Source organism: Triturus cristatus, chromosome 1_2 (genome assembly GCF_964204655.1).
Source record: "Triturus cristatus chromosome 1_2, aTriCri1.1, whole genome shotgun sequence".
Lineage (NCBI taxonomy): Eukaryota > Metazoa > Chordata > Amphibia > Caudata > Salamandridae > Triturus > Triturus cristatus.
In genome coordinates this window covers 127296121-127311954 of record NC_140580.1, presented here as the reverse complement: position 1 = coordinate 127311954, position 15834 = coordinate 127296121, and the positions used below count along the sequence as shown (strand labels likewise).

The 15834-nt window shown below is 44.0% G+C and overlaps 1 protein-coding gene across 1 annotated transcript in view; it reads right to left on the bottom strand.

The window, feature by feature from the left end:
• Positions 1 to 3982: 3982 nt before the first annotated feature.
• LOC146866941 (importin-9-like) overlaps positions 3983 to 15834 on the bottom strand; it is a 196108-nt gene continuing 184256 nt past the window's right edge. Inside the window, exon 6 of the mRNA XM_085614697.1 lies at positions 3983 to 5585. Within this exon, the coding sequence (XP_085470823.1) occupies positions 5394 to 5585 (192 nt within the window). The 3' untranslated portion in view covers positions 3983 to 5393. The remainder of the gene's footprint in view (positions 5586 to 15834) is intronic.

Sequence of the window (15834 nt, the reverse complement as noted above, 5' to 3'; positions counted from 1 at the left end):
TGTGGTCGATTGGGGTGTCTTTGTGGTGGTTCCTCGGTACACAGGTGAAGGGGAGTGATCTTCACCACATAGGTCGGGGTCTATCTAAGTCCTCTACGTTGCAGTAGCAAGCCAGCCAATGCTAGGCTACCGGTCAGTCTGTACCACGGTTGAAGCCACATCCTTGGGTGGGGGCTAGTGTCCCTTGGTTGTTAGGAATCTGAACTTGGATAAAAATCCTGGGCCAGGAAGGCTCAGGTGCAACCTTTGGCTATCTCAGGTCTGTCCTCTTTGGGGGCCCGGGAACTGGTAGCTGCAAAAATTTGGCAGTGGCTACCAACTTGTCAGTTTGGGCCACTTCAGCTTGTGTCGCTTGTGCTGGTTCGAGAGGGATCAGCAAACTGATCCTTGGAGTCATTGCTGTAGGCTGGGGATCAAGCCAGGAGCCACAGGCAGAGTCAAAACAGAGGGGGGAGGGCTTGTGTGTGTGTGTGTGTCTCTTGCCATTGTGCAAATGGCAAAGTCGAGCTAGCATTGTAAAACACTGCCCTTCCAGTCTGCAGTGACAGGCTGGAAGCCATTTTGTACTTTGTCACATGGGATTGCACAGATAGTAATGCAACCCTGGGTGGGGACAATGCCTTAAATGCGCTGGGTAACATATACTAGGGAGGTATAAATAAGTCAGTCCTTGCCAATTGTGAGTATCCAATTCGAAATGCAATTCGTAGAGGGTCAGAACACTGGCATCAAGGTCTGCTAAGCAGGCCTCAGTGCACTCACAATTCGAAAAACCAGCACCATCAATCCAAAACTGTGGGAGTGGACACGCAATGAGGCATTTCCTTACAATTTTTATTTTTTACTTTTCTATCATTGGACCCTGGAAAACAACAAAAAACACCCACATGTAGAATCGAGGGACATTTATAAAATAGAAACACCCATTTCTATAAATAAAGCAAACTCATAATACCTGTGTAAAGCCCATTTTTAAGTTCTCTTTTTATTGATCTTCTAATACAAATGTATAAACTATGGGCCAGATGTACTTAGATAGCATTGTGCGATTCCCTAAATGCAAATCACAATGATTCGCAATTAGGAAATCGCAAAATGCAAAGTATGAAGGTATATAGTACACCTTTTGTGATTCCTAGGGGGTCGCAAATGACCTAACTCATGAATATTAATGAGGTAGATCGCACTTTGCAACCTCCTAGGAATCGCAAAAAACACGGGGATGGTGGCCTGCTGAAATCAGCAGCCCACCAGGTCCGTGATTGTTTTTAAATAAAGCAATCTTTTTTTTTCCGTAAAGCAGCCAGTTTTCCTTAAAGGAAAACGAGATGCTATATAAAACAAATAGAAAAGTTTTCTTTACATTATTTAAGAGCAGTCAGTGTCCGTGGGACCACTGCCTGCTCTTAAAAATGGTTTTACAAACATTCACGAAGGTGAAGGGGTCCCTTGGGGACCCCTTTCCATTTGAGAATGGGTTACCACCTACTTGCAGTAGATGGTAAAATGTGAATATTTTGCTACCGCCAATTGCAGTCACAAAACATTCATACATACAGATGAAATTCGGTATTAGGAAATGACGCCCTAAACACGGCCCTTCCTAATACCGAATCGCAAACCCATTTTGCGATTCGGTACAGGTTACTGAATCGCAAAATTAAGTTTGCTGCATCGGAAAAGCAATTTTTGCGTTTGCAAACGGGCAGATTCTGTGAATCTGCCGATTTGCAAACGCAAAAAAGCTTGATACATCTGCCCCTTTATTCCTAAAACACACTGAATATTAAAAAAGGAGTTTAAAACACACAGCAATCTTGCTTTCTAGGTCCTCAATGATCAGCTGTACTGACTCATGGTCCTTTTAAAACAGAGAAACAAAAATAAATTGTTTGCATGCAGCACAGTGGTAGCCCCCTTAGTTCATTTTGCAGTCTACTGAAATACACTATGCCTGAACCCCAGAAATCGGTTTGCTTTTTGATTCAGATTAAATTTTGCTACAAAATATTTCCGACTACAGTCTGCTTAGTGAAGCCAAGTCAGTGCAAATGACCGTATTAATTGGCTAATAGCAGTTGAGATTTACGCAATTCTGTTTTCTAAGTATCTTAAAGCGCTTTTTGCATCAAGGGTATGGAGAAAGCACTCAGCCCAAGATATGGCAACCGGGAAGAAGGTGAGAAGCCGAGAAGCCAGACTGAGATTTAGGTGACAATACAAAATAATTCTGGAAAGAAAGAAATGGCAAGCCTATTTGTGTGATCCTTTTGCCCTGAAGGGAACTGCTTACCCTCGATAGGCCACTCAGATGGGTTCCCCATTCTTCCACCAAAACATCCCTTTCAATGATCTGAGCTGGAGATTTATAAATTGGGATGCCATGAAGCTGGTTGTTCTTACATGACAGAAATTGGGACTGACTAGGAGGAGGAGGAGGAGTAGTTCAAGATTTGTTCGCATCAGTTCCCCGTTTTCTAAGATTATAGGTCTTCCAGACAATCTTTAAGTGGCTGCTTATGAAATCTTGCATTAAAGGATTAAAACAATGCAAAAGGTCAATCAGCCAAATGTTTGGTAGTTGTTACATGACATTTAACACTTGCTCTCTATGGAGGACACTGTCTTATGAAGGAACCAGATTCTTTATTTTTAGCATTAACCAAAAAAAGCCTATGGCTTTCATTACGAGTGGCCAAGGGCAGGGACACAGAGCAATCTTGATGCAGGACTGTTTATCTTTCCCAGTACATCCTGCTCTGGAATCAACAGGTCCAGAAACTCTGGGGTTTGCTGACCCAAGTCTTTGTGCGAAGATTCTCCCACACCCTTGCATGTTCTTTGGAGACAACATGAGGAACAGCAAACAGTCCCCGATCATCAGCTTTGCTCTCCCCCAACACCTCATACCTTACTACATGCCAGAACATCTCCTGCACCTATTTACCACCTGAATGAAACAGGTAGCAAATGTGTGCAGTTTTTGGTCAGTTATTTCTACATGCAGGACTTGGACCCGGTATTCCCGGGTCCACGTGGTAACTCCCAATCCAGGGAAAATAACTTATCATCCCTTGATTTTCGGTGTGGGATACCAGTGAGAACCAGAAATGTACAGACCCAAGACTTGAAGTAGTGAGGTGGTTGTCTGCAGATTCTAAAGCACCTTGTGACTGGAGTCAGTATTAAGCAACCAGTCGCCTAGGTAAGAATAAATTAATAAGCCTTTGTGGCAATGCAACATTTGCTAACATGGCCATGCCTTTGCAGAACGCTTGAGCTGATAGCAGTTGTTCTTCCCTATTCTCAGTCAAAGAAACTTTCTGTGGTGTTTTCATACAAAGATATAACAGTAGGTGCCTTGTACATATACAGAACACATGTAGGCTCCATGTTGTAGATTCCGACTTTCTCAACACATTTGTTTCCAGAATTTGACAACATTCCCCTTTAAAGCTGGAAAAGACACCTTAGTTTTGTTGATGTTTTAGAGCGAACTCTAACATATTATTTTATGCAAGAGTGTACTTTCTGTACTTGCTAGTCCAGTGCAATTTGTCTCCACACCCTTGATAGTATGTTAGGTGATGAAACGTGGAATTAGATTTTGCATCTATTCTGCACAATATCAAGCACTTGTGTCTGTTATGATGTATTATATTCTCCTCTACCAATAACCAATGGTGGCACATTAAAGATTTGCAGTTTTGCTGAAGAAGTCTTTCATGCAACCAAAGGCTGTTCAAAATTAATAAATAAATCAGGTTCGCCTTTTGGCTTGGCCACTGTAGACCTACGGACTTCGCCAAATGCTTTTTGCCAACGCTGTTCATCATCATCATCACAATGTTGTATCTGAGTGCAATCGTCATCACAAGTGTATATTCGTCATGCCGTTACTGCAGCCCCAGAGTGATGTATAAGTGTGCAGGCACCACCACAAATGTACACTCGTACATAAGTTTTTTTTTTTTTTTTTTTTGAGGTACTGCCGGAAATGTTTCCTCAGTACCGGCACACACTGTGGAGTAGCTGTGCACTTTACACATCTGATTAACAGTTTCAGCTGTGGTGCCAGACCTTTAGGTGTCAATGTGTTATTGCCTAATAAACTGCTTCTGTGCCTCTGAAGAAGGATTCAGCTTGTTTTATTTACACCAATCAGATACCCTCAACATGAGGAGATACAAAAGAAATTGCAATGATCAAGACACACAAGGCTAAAACACAAATGAAATGTCATTTTGGTGAACTGTTCATACGCTTAAGTCAACATGGGATTATGCGGAACCAAAGACACTCATGGACAAAGACACTTAAATCGAAGTAAGTGGAAGCAAAAGACTAGAATGGAGTCACGCAAATGTATTGTGAACTATAACAGGAGGCTGAAAAAGACTGCTGAGGAATAATATGGGGGAGATACCACCTTACCACAGACATGAATAAAACATCCAGAACAACCTTCAAGGGAAAAGAAACTAAGTTATGGTGCAGCAATTTTTGACACTACTAAAGTTCAGCAACTAAAAAGAGATGTGAAACGCTCAGCAATGAGAGCCTATTAGAAGTAATGAACTATAGTCAGCACTAAGGAGTATCCTTAAAAACTGGTTGATTACAGCCAATTATGTTTCAGAAGTTCCTATCGAGCAATGATACTTTTTTCCTTCCTTCATTAGGAAATCATTTAAACGCTTCAACTACTTATATTACATGACAAAAGGCTATGCCCGCACAAAAGGCAGAAACGTATCCAACATGAAAGAGCGGGGTGTGAGGTTTTGGGGGAGGGGGCAGAACGAGCTTACAATGTTGATTCAAAACAAATACTTATTGAAAAGGTTTTGAATGACAAGCAATACGAATGGAACAAACATGGAGCATGATGAAATTAAGTACTGGAGAATTATTAAAAAGCAGTCTAAAAGCAATGGAACCTAGGAGGGAATCCAGGCAGTGCAAGAGGTGAAGCTCTGCAAGTCTATTTACAATGCATCGAGAGGGCAAGCTACAAAACCCCTGACCAATGTGCACCAAAGTTTCATTTGAGCATGCAGATCAGATCTGAGGACATGTAGTTTGGAAACCAAATTAAACCACACGTAGTTCAGAAACGGAATGAAAACTAAAACTCACTTCTTAACAACTAATGCTGCAGCCAGCTAATGACCTGCATATACCAATTACTAACATCAAAGTCAAAGTGTCAATGAAGGTCTTCCAGCTAGAACCATTTCATTGCATGGTTAGAAGCAGATAAGTAGTTATGTGTGTGGAAAAGGTACAGAAACAGCAGAGCAGTGTAGATTGTAGAGGTCTTGCGTGTATAAGGAACATTTCTGATCTTAGATGGTCATTACAGGAAGCTGTACCAACTATCCACATGTGGGTCATGAATGGAAACACAAAGCGGGAAATGAAATAAAAAACCTATTTAAACTCGTATTGCTATTTGCTCTGGACAGGACACATGCAAAGAAATCAAGCTTTCCTGCCTTTTCAAGCTCCTCCATGTTGCAAACCATGTGTGCACAGGTGGTGAAGATTTCCACTGCACGCGACCTTGTGCGTATCCCATACACCTGTCAGAAAAAAGCGACCAATAACTATAAAGTAATTGTTCAGCACCTTCCGAATGCACAGACACAGAAAATAAATTCATACATCATTGCATTTTATTTCAACAGCATTACAGTCCTTCATAATGCAGTATTACCAAACTTCTAACCCCACAATGTTCATTTTCTGCAACTCACTATGTTCACCCTCCTGGCAACTTTTGTTTTTACAACACCTAAAAAGGTTAAAGTGCTGGCACTTCTTTATTTGGTGTTGTCACTACTGTTAGAGTGTGTAGTTGGTATAACGGAGTCACATGAACAGGGCCACTGCCAACCCAGGTCTGGAAAGGTGTCATATACGAGTGCCTGTGTGTTGCGTGCTAACAAGAAAAAACATAACCATAACAACGTACCCACTCCCTCCATCCCCCTCCCTGCCTCCCTGCTAGACGGATTTAAAACTACCCGCCACCCCAACATTGCAGAGCGCTTCATACCCAATACCTGTAACAGTACTTGCGTTTCGGGGGTGAGAAGTCCGGGGAACGCTGTAGTCTAACCCCTCTTTGAAGATCATTATTCATTCGAATCCCGCCTTAGCCGCACGGCTAGTCCTACAGCCGCGGACCCTGGCCTGCCCTTCCGTCTGATGAAGACGGTCACACTAATTGGATATCATCCGGCGGCGTGTTCATTACTTCTTTATTGGCAGCCCTTGAATAAGTCCTTGAAGGTCGGCGATGTCCATTTGTGCCCCGTCCCCTTTTTTCATTCTTCAGCCTTCGACCTTTGTGCGCTGTCGTCTTCCTGCTCTCGACTGTGATCCTTGGGGTCCCCCTCCACCCCTCGCTGTTGTTGGCGTCTCTCTGACCGTCTGGATCCGTCCACTCGTCGCCACCCCTCGAGCCAGTCGTGGGCCTCTTCAGGAGTGTCAAAAAACCAAGTTTTGCCGTCCGCCACTACTCGTAACTTCGCCGGAAATAGTATGGAGTAAGTAAATTCTCTGCGCCGAAGTTCCTTTTTAATCTCTAAGAAGCTCCTGCGACATTTGGTAACCGCAGCTGTGTAGTCCGGTAAAAAGGATACCACAGAGTTTTGGATGCGAATCGGCGGGGCCACTCTTGCTGTTGGCAGTATTGCATCCCGGTCACGGAAATTAAAAATTCGGGTCAGGACGGGTCTGGGAGGTGCTCCAGACTTAGGCTTACCGCCTGGTACCCTGTACGCCCTTTCTACTGAGAAAAAGGTGGAGAGCCCAATTGGTTGGAGTCTTGTCTTTATAAGTTCCTAAACATAAAGGTCCATGGCCGGGCCCCCTTCACTCTCGGGAATGCCTGTGAGTCGGACGTTATTGTGGCGAGAGCACCCCTCCTGGTCACCCAGCTTCGCCGCCATTATTTTGTTTTCAGGCTCCAGGTGGCTAACTTTTTTAAGCAATGTGGCTGTGTCCCCGGCCAGGGTTTTCGTTACTTGTTCCACCTCCGTGACCCTTGCGTTCATTTTCTGGAAGTCAGCCCGTAGGAAGGATACATCCATAGAAATGGTGCCCACCGTTGACTGCACATTAGTGAGAGCGGCCAAAATGTTATCCAGTGTCACTTTATTTGCTCCCTCTCCTTCCGGGGCTTTGTCCGGCATTTCTTTGCAGTCCGGCAGAGCCGGGAAGTCTTTTGCGTATGCATACTTTTCCAGTTTGCCCTGGGCGGTTGTGGGTGGGCCCCTGCCCCCCCCCCCCTTCTTGTCTGGGGAACTTTGCGCCGGCCGGCAATCGCCGCCACCAGCCGCGGGATTGTCCCTCCACGCGCGATCTGTCGGTTTTCCCGCCGCGCAATTACCTGAAAGGTGTCGGGGCAGAGCGCTAGTATTGGTCGCACCGCCAAGAAACATGCGGTCCCGGGGGGGGGGGGGGGGGGGGGGGCACTCCACCTGGTGGCCGAGTGACCTCTGTCAGTCACTCCGGGCGTATAGACCGTCCGAGTGCAGGCATCAGTGACCATGCCCCGGAGAAACCTGTTCAGTAGGCCAGGTCTGCAATGGGCTCCGGGCGTTAATTCAGCCGGCTCTCCCCGGGGTCGGTGTCCCTCTTAGTAGTTGCGGCTTAATGCTGCCCCGGGTCGCCCTGCACGCCCCAGGGGTCGCTTCCAGAGTTTATGGCTTCAATAATGGCCTCCACCACGAGGTCCTTGTTAGCTTGGGCTGTGTCCCCTGGAGATGAGCATTTACAGATGGGGCTCAGGAGTAGTGGAGGGCCGGGTCTCTGCTGGGTTCTCCAGGCCCTACTCTTCACCAAGTGCATGCTCCCGCCTCCGCCCCGCACCTCGTTCCCCCCCGTCAGCAGTCCTCGCCTGGAGCCGGGGCCCGACTCATCCCCCGATGGGCTCCGACTCACCGCAGGTCCCAGCAGCAGCAGGCAGCATGACCGTCCTCCTCCCCAAGCACCTCAGGGCAGGTCAAGCTGTAGGTCGAGCAGGAGCCAGCGCCACAGGTGTCCCTCCTCCGTCCGCCTCTCGATGCCGAAGCCAGGGGGGAGAGGGGGGGGAGAAGAGGGGGAGGGGAACCGGCACGATCTCGTGTCGGTACCCGACCGCGCCGCACAGCCCCCAGTACAGGCCGCCGGCTCTGATGGACGTGCTCACAAAGCCGGCAGGTGAGCGTCACCCGCTGGGTCCGAGTCTAAGGCCAGTCCCCGGCCTCAGCCTCGTGTGCAGGCCACACCGCCTCACCCGATCCCTCCAGCTTCACACGCCCGGAGGGCAGATCGATCGGTGCACCGCTGATTCCGGTCTTCTATGGTCGTCTTCAAGGTAGGATGATTGTACGGATTATGTGCCAGATTTTTAGGGGAATCTACTCTGCCCCCGGAGCGCCTCTCGGATGCGGCCATCTTAATCGGCAGCAAGCCATGCCCCCCATCAAAAAGTGCTGGCAATTCTGCATAGGAATTCAGACCCAGTGCTGCAAGTTTGGACTCTTTCACAAGTTCAAAGTCTACAGTGAATTCCTTAAAAATCGAACGACAATTCAGGCAGCGCTGTAGACTTTCCAACAAGGAACGCTGCTTATTCAGATACGGAATGAGCATTTGACCAAGTGCTTTGAGCTCGCCTGCCTCAATCAATTTCCTAGTTGTCCAGCAAAGTGGTTTGTGTGTGTGAAAATTCTCTCAGTTTGTTCTAAATCACTCAATGTGAAATTTTCAACCAGTTTCCATTCTAGCAGGAATAAAGACACCAAGCAGTTTGGTTTGTCTTTAGGACTATCCTTTTGATTTATCCTGTCTGACTGCAGATTAAATACCCAACCTGCCCTGCTCGGTAAATGGGTATTTGAATAGCATAGCTGTTGTGGACTTGTGGATGCAAGTCTCTCAGTTTACCCTGAAACAAGTTCAGTTAGAGTACTCTGACTTCAAGGTGGGCTAGTAATGGATTTGACCTGACTGCTTCCAATACTATGGCTTCCTTTTAGGCCCCCTGCCACATTCTGACGAACCGGACAACTCAGCTGACTACTAACAATAGAATCAGGCTCTAATCTAAAAACAACATTAGAATATTGATACGTATGACAAACTCAGAATTAAAGGTGGGAGCTAATTGGTGAAAGGAAAAAATAACGGTAGAACTGAATCTATGAAAAATAAATATGGCACTTCAAAAAGTGTATTATTTAATCTAATTTGAAAAACAATCATCCCAAGAACAAGGTAAAGACACTTTTGAAGCTTGCCTGTTATATGCATATGCTGGTTTGCACACCGGACATTCAGCCTTTCCACGCTGTGGCTTACAATAAGACAGGGGCTCACAAAAATGCCAAAGTGGTACCCCCTGCTATGAAAGTCACCTCCTTACACAAGTTATTTTGCACAGGATACTCAGCCTTTGCCATCTAAACTCCATGACAGATGGCGGACACCGAGGACAGATGTGTCTTTCAGTTGGATCATCTTGATGAAGAGGTACTTTTAACTAATGTATACGCCACAAACACTAGTCAGGAAGAATTTTATGATACCCGATCAGTAGTAATAACCCAGTGTACTTGGTCCCACATGCTTCTGGGTGGAGGCTGTAATGGGGTGAAGGACTTTTACAGGGATAAATCTCAATCTCCACTGGCCATGGCAGCATCAATAAGGATAGCCAAGGCTTTGTCAACTTTGCGAAAATACTGGTCACCAACGGATGTCTGGGCAAAGGAACATACCAATCTTAAAGAGTATTCCTTCTTCTCCTCCATTTACGACGTCCATGTTAAACTTGATAAAATATATAGCAGTTAGGACCTGCTTCCCTAGTTAGCTAGCACAGAATACTGGGTTAGGACATGCTGACCATAAACCACGGATTGTCCACTTTTTTTTCTTTTTTTTTCGGGGACATACCCAATCCATGATCTGAATGTGAAGACTGCAACACAGAGCACTGGAGGACCCTTCCTTTGGGGGAAGAAGTTGACAGAGTTTAATGCCAACAAGAGAACCGCATCAGAAGTCACAACAAATTGGTGGCTTTTAAGGAGTGTTAAGCAGCTCATGAATAGCAGCAACACACAGCATTAGAGCAAAACTCACAGGAAGGTGAGCCAGCATAGAAACCCAAATTGGCCCTCTCAGATCAGATAATTCTAAAAACTTAAAGTGATAAGGAGAAACATGAGCAATATGAGGAGCAACACACCAGTGGTGTAACAAAACCTGAGGGGGGGCCCCCCCTCGGACTCAGCCAAGAGGTCTCAGGCCAGGGTATGTGCTGATGGGGCCCCCTGGAACTGGGCTCCCCCTACACCGCGGGGGGTCTATGTTACACCACTGCAACACATTACACAAAATAAAGTGAGTTGTCATAATTAAAATGCATATGTAATCTCTTAGCTGGTAGGAGCAGGTTGAATCTTGCCCTGGCTTATCTACCAAGACCAAAGAGGTTGGCCCAATAAGCAAATAATAGATGTAGTGAGACAACCCTGATACAACAGGTTATTACTTAGGTTGTTTTTCTATTATTCTACTGAGCTATACTCTGTACAACAGAGGCAACTGGATTTCTACTACTGGATTGCACTACTACAGAGACTGCACCCAGATCACAATGTAAGAGCATGGGCGTTACTTAGTCAGTGATCTTCAGTGGGTATAAATCTTACATTTCCTAACTAAGAAAGAATGGAGGTGGAGGGGTGAGAGAACCAAGAGGAAGAGGGTCAGTACTGATTTGCATAAGGTGTGCCTCCGTCCACAGTGGCACATTGGGCAACAAGCAGGGAGTTCGAATGCTACCCCAAGGGATTGCTACTGGTTAGACTACTTGCAAGCATTCATCCCATCAGCTTTTAGGTGTTTGATTGGCAGTAGTATGCCTGGAAACCTGAGATTGTCACAGCTTTCCAAGTCATATACTACCAATGTTTGTGAATTCCCAAAAATAGTACATTTGTACCCATTCAAGGAGTACTTCTATGGGCGCACATTTACTAATTTATTTTGTTAAACTTATCACTTTATAGGCCTGATTCACAAACATAAAATTATTTACACTTTTGAGTAAGTTTAATATTTTTTAGCTATTACCTATTTATACCAAAAGTGTCTCCACCAAATTGAAGGGTCTGAGGGCTATTCACAAGCAGCATTTTGTGATACTTCTGAAGTACTACTGCAAAAAACACAGCAGTACTTTAGAAGTGCAGTTTGTGAATAACATTTTATAGTAAGTATGTTTGTATTAATTGATTTAGACCTTTAACAAGGTCAACAATTACAGTTGAATACAGAGAACACACAAAAATGAGACTTAATAATAAATACAGTTTGTCTAAAACATTGATAATAAATACTTAAAAAAGGTATTCAGATTGTAACAAACAAATTCATTAGGAGGAGAATTAATTATAACGATCACATTGTTAACAGTAAATACCTTGTGTCTAAAGTACAAGAGGTTTAAAAAACGATGCCAGACTTCTACTATCAATGTATTTGGACAGATGTATAGCACATGGGATAGGTCTTGTTCCCCTCCACTACAGAGCTTACATAGTCTTGTTTAAGCACGTGTTTTATCCCAGTGCTTAGTATGAGAGTCTAAAGGCAAGATTCTCAAGTATAGCCTGATAATACAGCATTGAACCCTGTGATCCAGTGTAAATCTCAGATACTGCTGGTAGGTCTTATACTCAAGAGACACTAAATAGGATCTATAGTGGGATAGTTGAGAACAGTGAGCAGAATCTAGGACAAAGCTAAGATATGGTGTCATATTTTATTTTTAATAATAGTTTTAGATGGTCCGGCGTCCAAGACTGTAAGAGGGGTATTTTGCATTCAAAGTGAGATAAAGCTACTATAAGATTTTTGTTAAAAGTAAAATTGCTCTATCCAACCTCAAAGGTTGCGAGCTTTAGTATAGTTTGCAAGGTATCTTTACCTGCGTGTATCATATTATATGCCCATCTGATTATGTTGGGCAAGGCGATTGTATAGGCACTAATCAGGGACAGTTTTAGTTGGAAGTGCCTGGACCAGGGTAGTCTGACTAGTATTCGTTATTTTCCGTAGTAGTTTCCCTTCGCACTTATGCATGAAATGCCATTTATCTATTGGGACGTATTCTAATGCATATGTCGAATTTTGGCTCGATACATTTCCAAGAGTGGGTAGAAGTGCCTCTATCCTGAGAAAGAGTAAAAACTCTTTAGTGCACTTGAATGGGCTGTAGCCTTCAATTCTAAGTGCCGAAGATGAGAATTATTTTCAAGCGTCTGTGTGAACATTCTCCCTAAAAACACTTTTTGCTTTCCTCTCCCAATTTCCAGTTAAAGTGGGTATGATGTTTCCTTCCCCTAAATGGCAAACACTGTTGTATTTGAGATATTTACTTTCAGTAAATATTCTTCAGTATAGCTAAAAAGGGCGTCTAAGTTGTGTTGCAGGCCAATCGGTGTTCGGTCAAATAGGACCACATCGTCTGCCTACATTAAGGTCTGGATTTTGTGAAAAGCTATTGGGGGGGCAGTGGGGCAGAAGGAGTACTTTATTCCTACTAAATACTCAGGTAAATCATTCACAAATATGGATAACAGTATAGGGGCTAGCAGACAGCCCTGCTTAAGGCCGATCAAAGTGAGTATCTTGCGAGTTAGACCATTTTCACTCCCCATCTGGACTCTACACCACGTTGCTGTTTGCAATGCCTCGATTAGCCTTAATAAGCTGTCAGGGATCCCCATTTTCTCCAATTTCCTCCATAGGGTGGGTTTGTCGAACCTATTAAAAGGTGTTGAGAAATCTACAAATTAACTATAGACTATCTGGGATTTCATCGTAATGTGTTGGTCAATTAATGTTTGTAAAAGTCCGATGTTATCAATAACTGAGTGCTTAGGATGAATGCCTGCCTGGACTATCGGAATCACACCCTTGGAAAAGGCACAGTCTTTCAGGTGGTCCAGGATACTTGCAGCGAAGATTTTCCCAGTTGAGTCCGGTAGAGCAATTTGTCTGTAGTAACTGGGAGAAAGGCATGAGCCCTTCTTTAAGAGTGGAATAAAAATGCTCCTAGTCCATGATTTTGGAATTCGACCAGTTTCATAGCTGTGACTGAACAGTGGTGCCAAGAACTTGCACCATCCTTCAGGATTATTTTTAAGGATTGTAACAGGAATCTTATCAGATCCCATCGCAACAGAGGCTTTCGCCCTCCTGATATACGATTTAATTTGTTCATCAGTCGGGGCACTTATCAGACAATCTGTTTCGTGAATACGCTTGCTATTAGAAAGGTCACTTTGACAAAGGTTGACCAGATTTGTTTTGTAGCACTCCAGTAGATACCGTTCCCATTCATTTTGGGAGACCGGAGATGCTGTTTGTGATTTTTGGGCTCCGGTTGCTTTCGTTATTAGGCGCCAGAACTGCTGGTTATTTTTTTGACAAACTGCCATCTTCAAGTCAGCCCAGTTTTTAGCCATAATTTCTCTTTTTCTGGTCAGTTTTTAACTTTCTTTCTGTAAGATGGAGATTCCTTTTTTTCCTAGGGGCTGGGAAACCGAAGAATTGCAGTCAAATTAATCTATTTATAACATAAAAATAACAGAACGTGTATTTGTAAAGCGCACGTTCACCCATTGGTTTCTTGGCGCTGAACAACAGATGTTTATTGTTATACAACTTAATGGTACTCATTTTATCGACCTCAGATGGAAGAAAGGCTGAGTGGACCCGCCGGGATTTGAACCTGTAACCATGAGGTCGAACACAGGCCCCTGCAGTGGATGCATTAGTCCACTGAGCCACCAGACCCGGCTGGTAAGTTATGTGTCTTGACATACCATCTATAGGGTTATTCATATTTCTTGACGGTTTTGATTTATTAATTATCGGGGCAACCAGTTTCTGGATTGCTTTAACATCTGCCGTAAGGATCTGTTCAAAATTTAGGACTGGATTGATTTTCATATTAGATTGGAACAGCTGCGGAGAAATGCTCATAGTATTCAGTTTATTCAAGCTGCGAGTGTTCTATATGAGTCTGCCCAGTTTGTGGGCTATTAAAGAATCTCCATTCATTTGTGATAAGGACCAAGAGGAGGGAGATAGAAGCTTTAGTTAGATTTTTTATTTCATTATTGCAGGATCACGGCTTTGTGTAAAATGAGTACTGTGATTTCTGAAATAAGTCGTGACTACTAATACGTAATCTAATATTGACAGACCGGGGACTCCCATTCTTCTATGATGCTGAAATATTGCCTTCTGTTCTGCAGTTAAAGATTATTCCGTTAACTGACTCTAAAGTCAGTTTCCCTTGCATATTGCCTTCTATGGACCCTGGAAAAATAGGATTTGGTAGGGAACAGAGTTCATTAAAGTCTTTCCTTCTGGATGCTGTTATCATGGTGTTGGGAATTTTCGCATTAAAGTCCCAAAAAAGAAGGAATGACGGATTGATTCCAGAGTGTGTGAATGATTCTACTAGCTCAAAGATATTTACCAATAATGCGCTAAATTGCAAGCCAGGAGGAGCATAAACATTAAAAAGGAATCACGTATCTGCAGAGGTCGAACTTTCCTTAGGGATTTTTAACTTAATGCACTGGAAATTTTTGCTGGGTAAGGGGATTATTTCAAAGTCCCACTTAATTTCTCTGATATCAGAAGAGCTAAACCTCTCTTTGCATGACCGCATCTCAAGCTTTCTAATGTTATTTCAAAGACAAAGTAGTATTTTTTTTATCAAACTTATTAGAGGCCCAAGTCTCTTGAAGGCAGGCAATTGCTGGGGAAGTATCTAAGATTAGATAATTTAGAAAATTCGAACCTTGCCATATTCCAGGAAACTATGTCTATAATTTTGCTAAAAATGTATTTTAGATCCTCTTCTCTGCCTGTTGGCATTTAAAGAGCTTGTAATCCATGTCCAAGAGTTACTTTTTAGTGAATTCCTGTGGTTAGAATTAATATGGTTCCAGATCTTCCTGTCTCCATCTTCAAGGTAGATGGTTAGGATATCTGCTTGTACAGAACATGAATGCACTTTCTGATAATTATTTTGTAGTTGATGCAGTAGGGCTGTGAATTTCGAGAAAGAGTAAACTGCGGGGCAGCGAAGCATGTTCCGAGGTAGAGTTGGTTGGTTGAAATTGACTACTGTTACGATGCCGCTTCACTCCTTGAGATAAAAAAAACGGGAATGCAGACGTGCGGCCGGGAACGGGAGTTGTGTGCGCGCGCGCGAAAGTGGAACTCGAAAGTGAAACTGATCACGGTCCAGATGGCGCCTCGGACGGTGAAAGCTGGCGGGTGCGCACATGCACACTAGCGTGCACACAAGCTTGAGGCCACCAAAAGCATGGGGTAGCACTTTGAAAACCCCGCTTACTAAATGTCTCGCAGAGCAGCGCATGCGCTGGCTCAGGCGGTACCTAAAAACAGGGCATTTCCTAGAGACTTCTGTTCAGAAACATGGATACAAAATCTAAGATTTGGAGTTGAAGTACAGATGAACAAGTTACTTACCTTCGGTACCTCCTTATCTGACAGAGTATCTAGCAGCAGATTTCTTATCTTAGAATTATACCCAGGCGTCATCCAGATACGGACATTTTAGAGCAGTACCTTTGCGTACCGATAGGTGGCATCTACCGGCTCTGCGCCGTCCGCACCAGGAGTGACAGACATACGCTGTACCGGTGTAAGCCCCACCTTGGGGCACTGATGTCAGTTCATTTTTGCAACTTTCCACACTACGAGCGTGGAGCTGGCGATGAA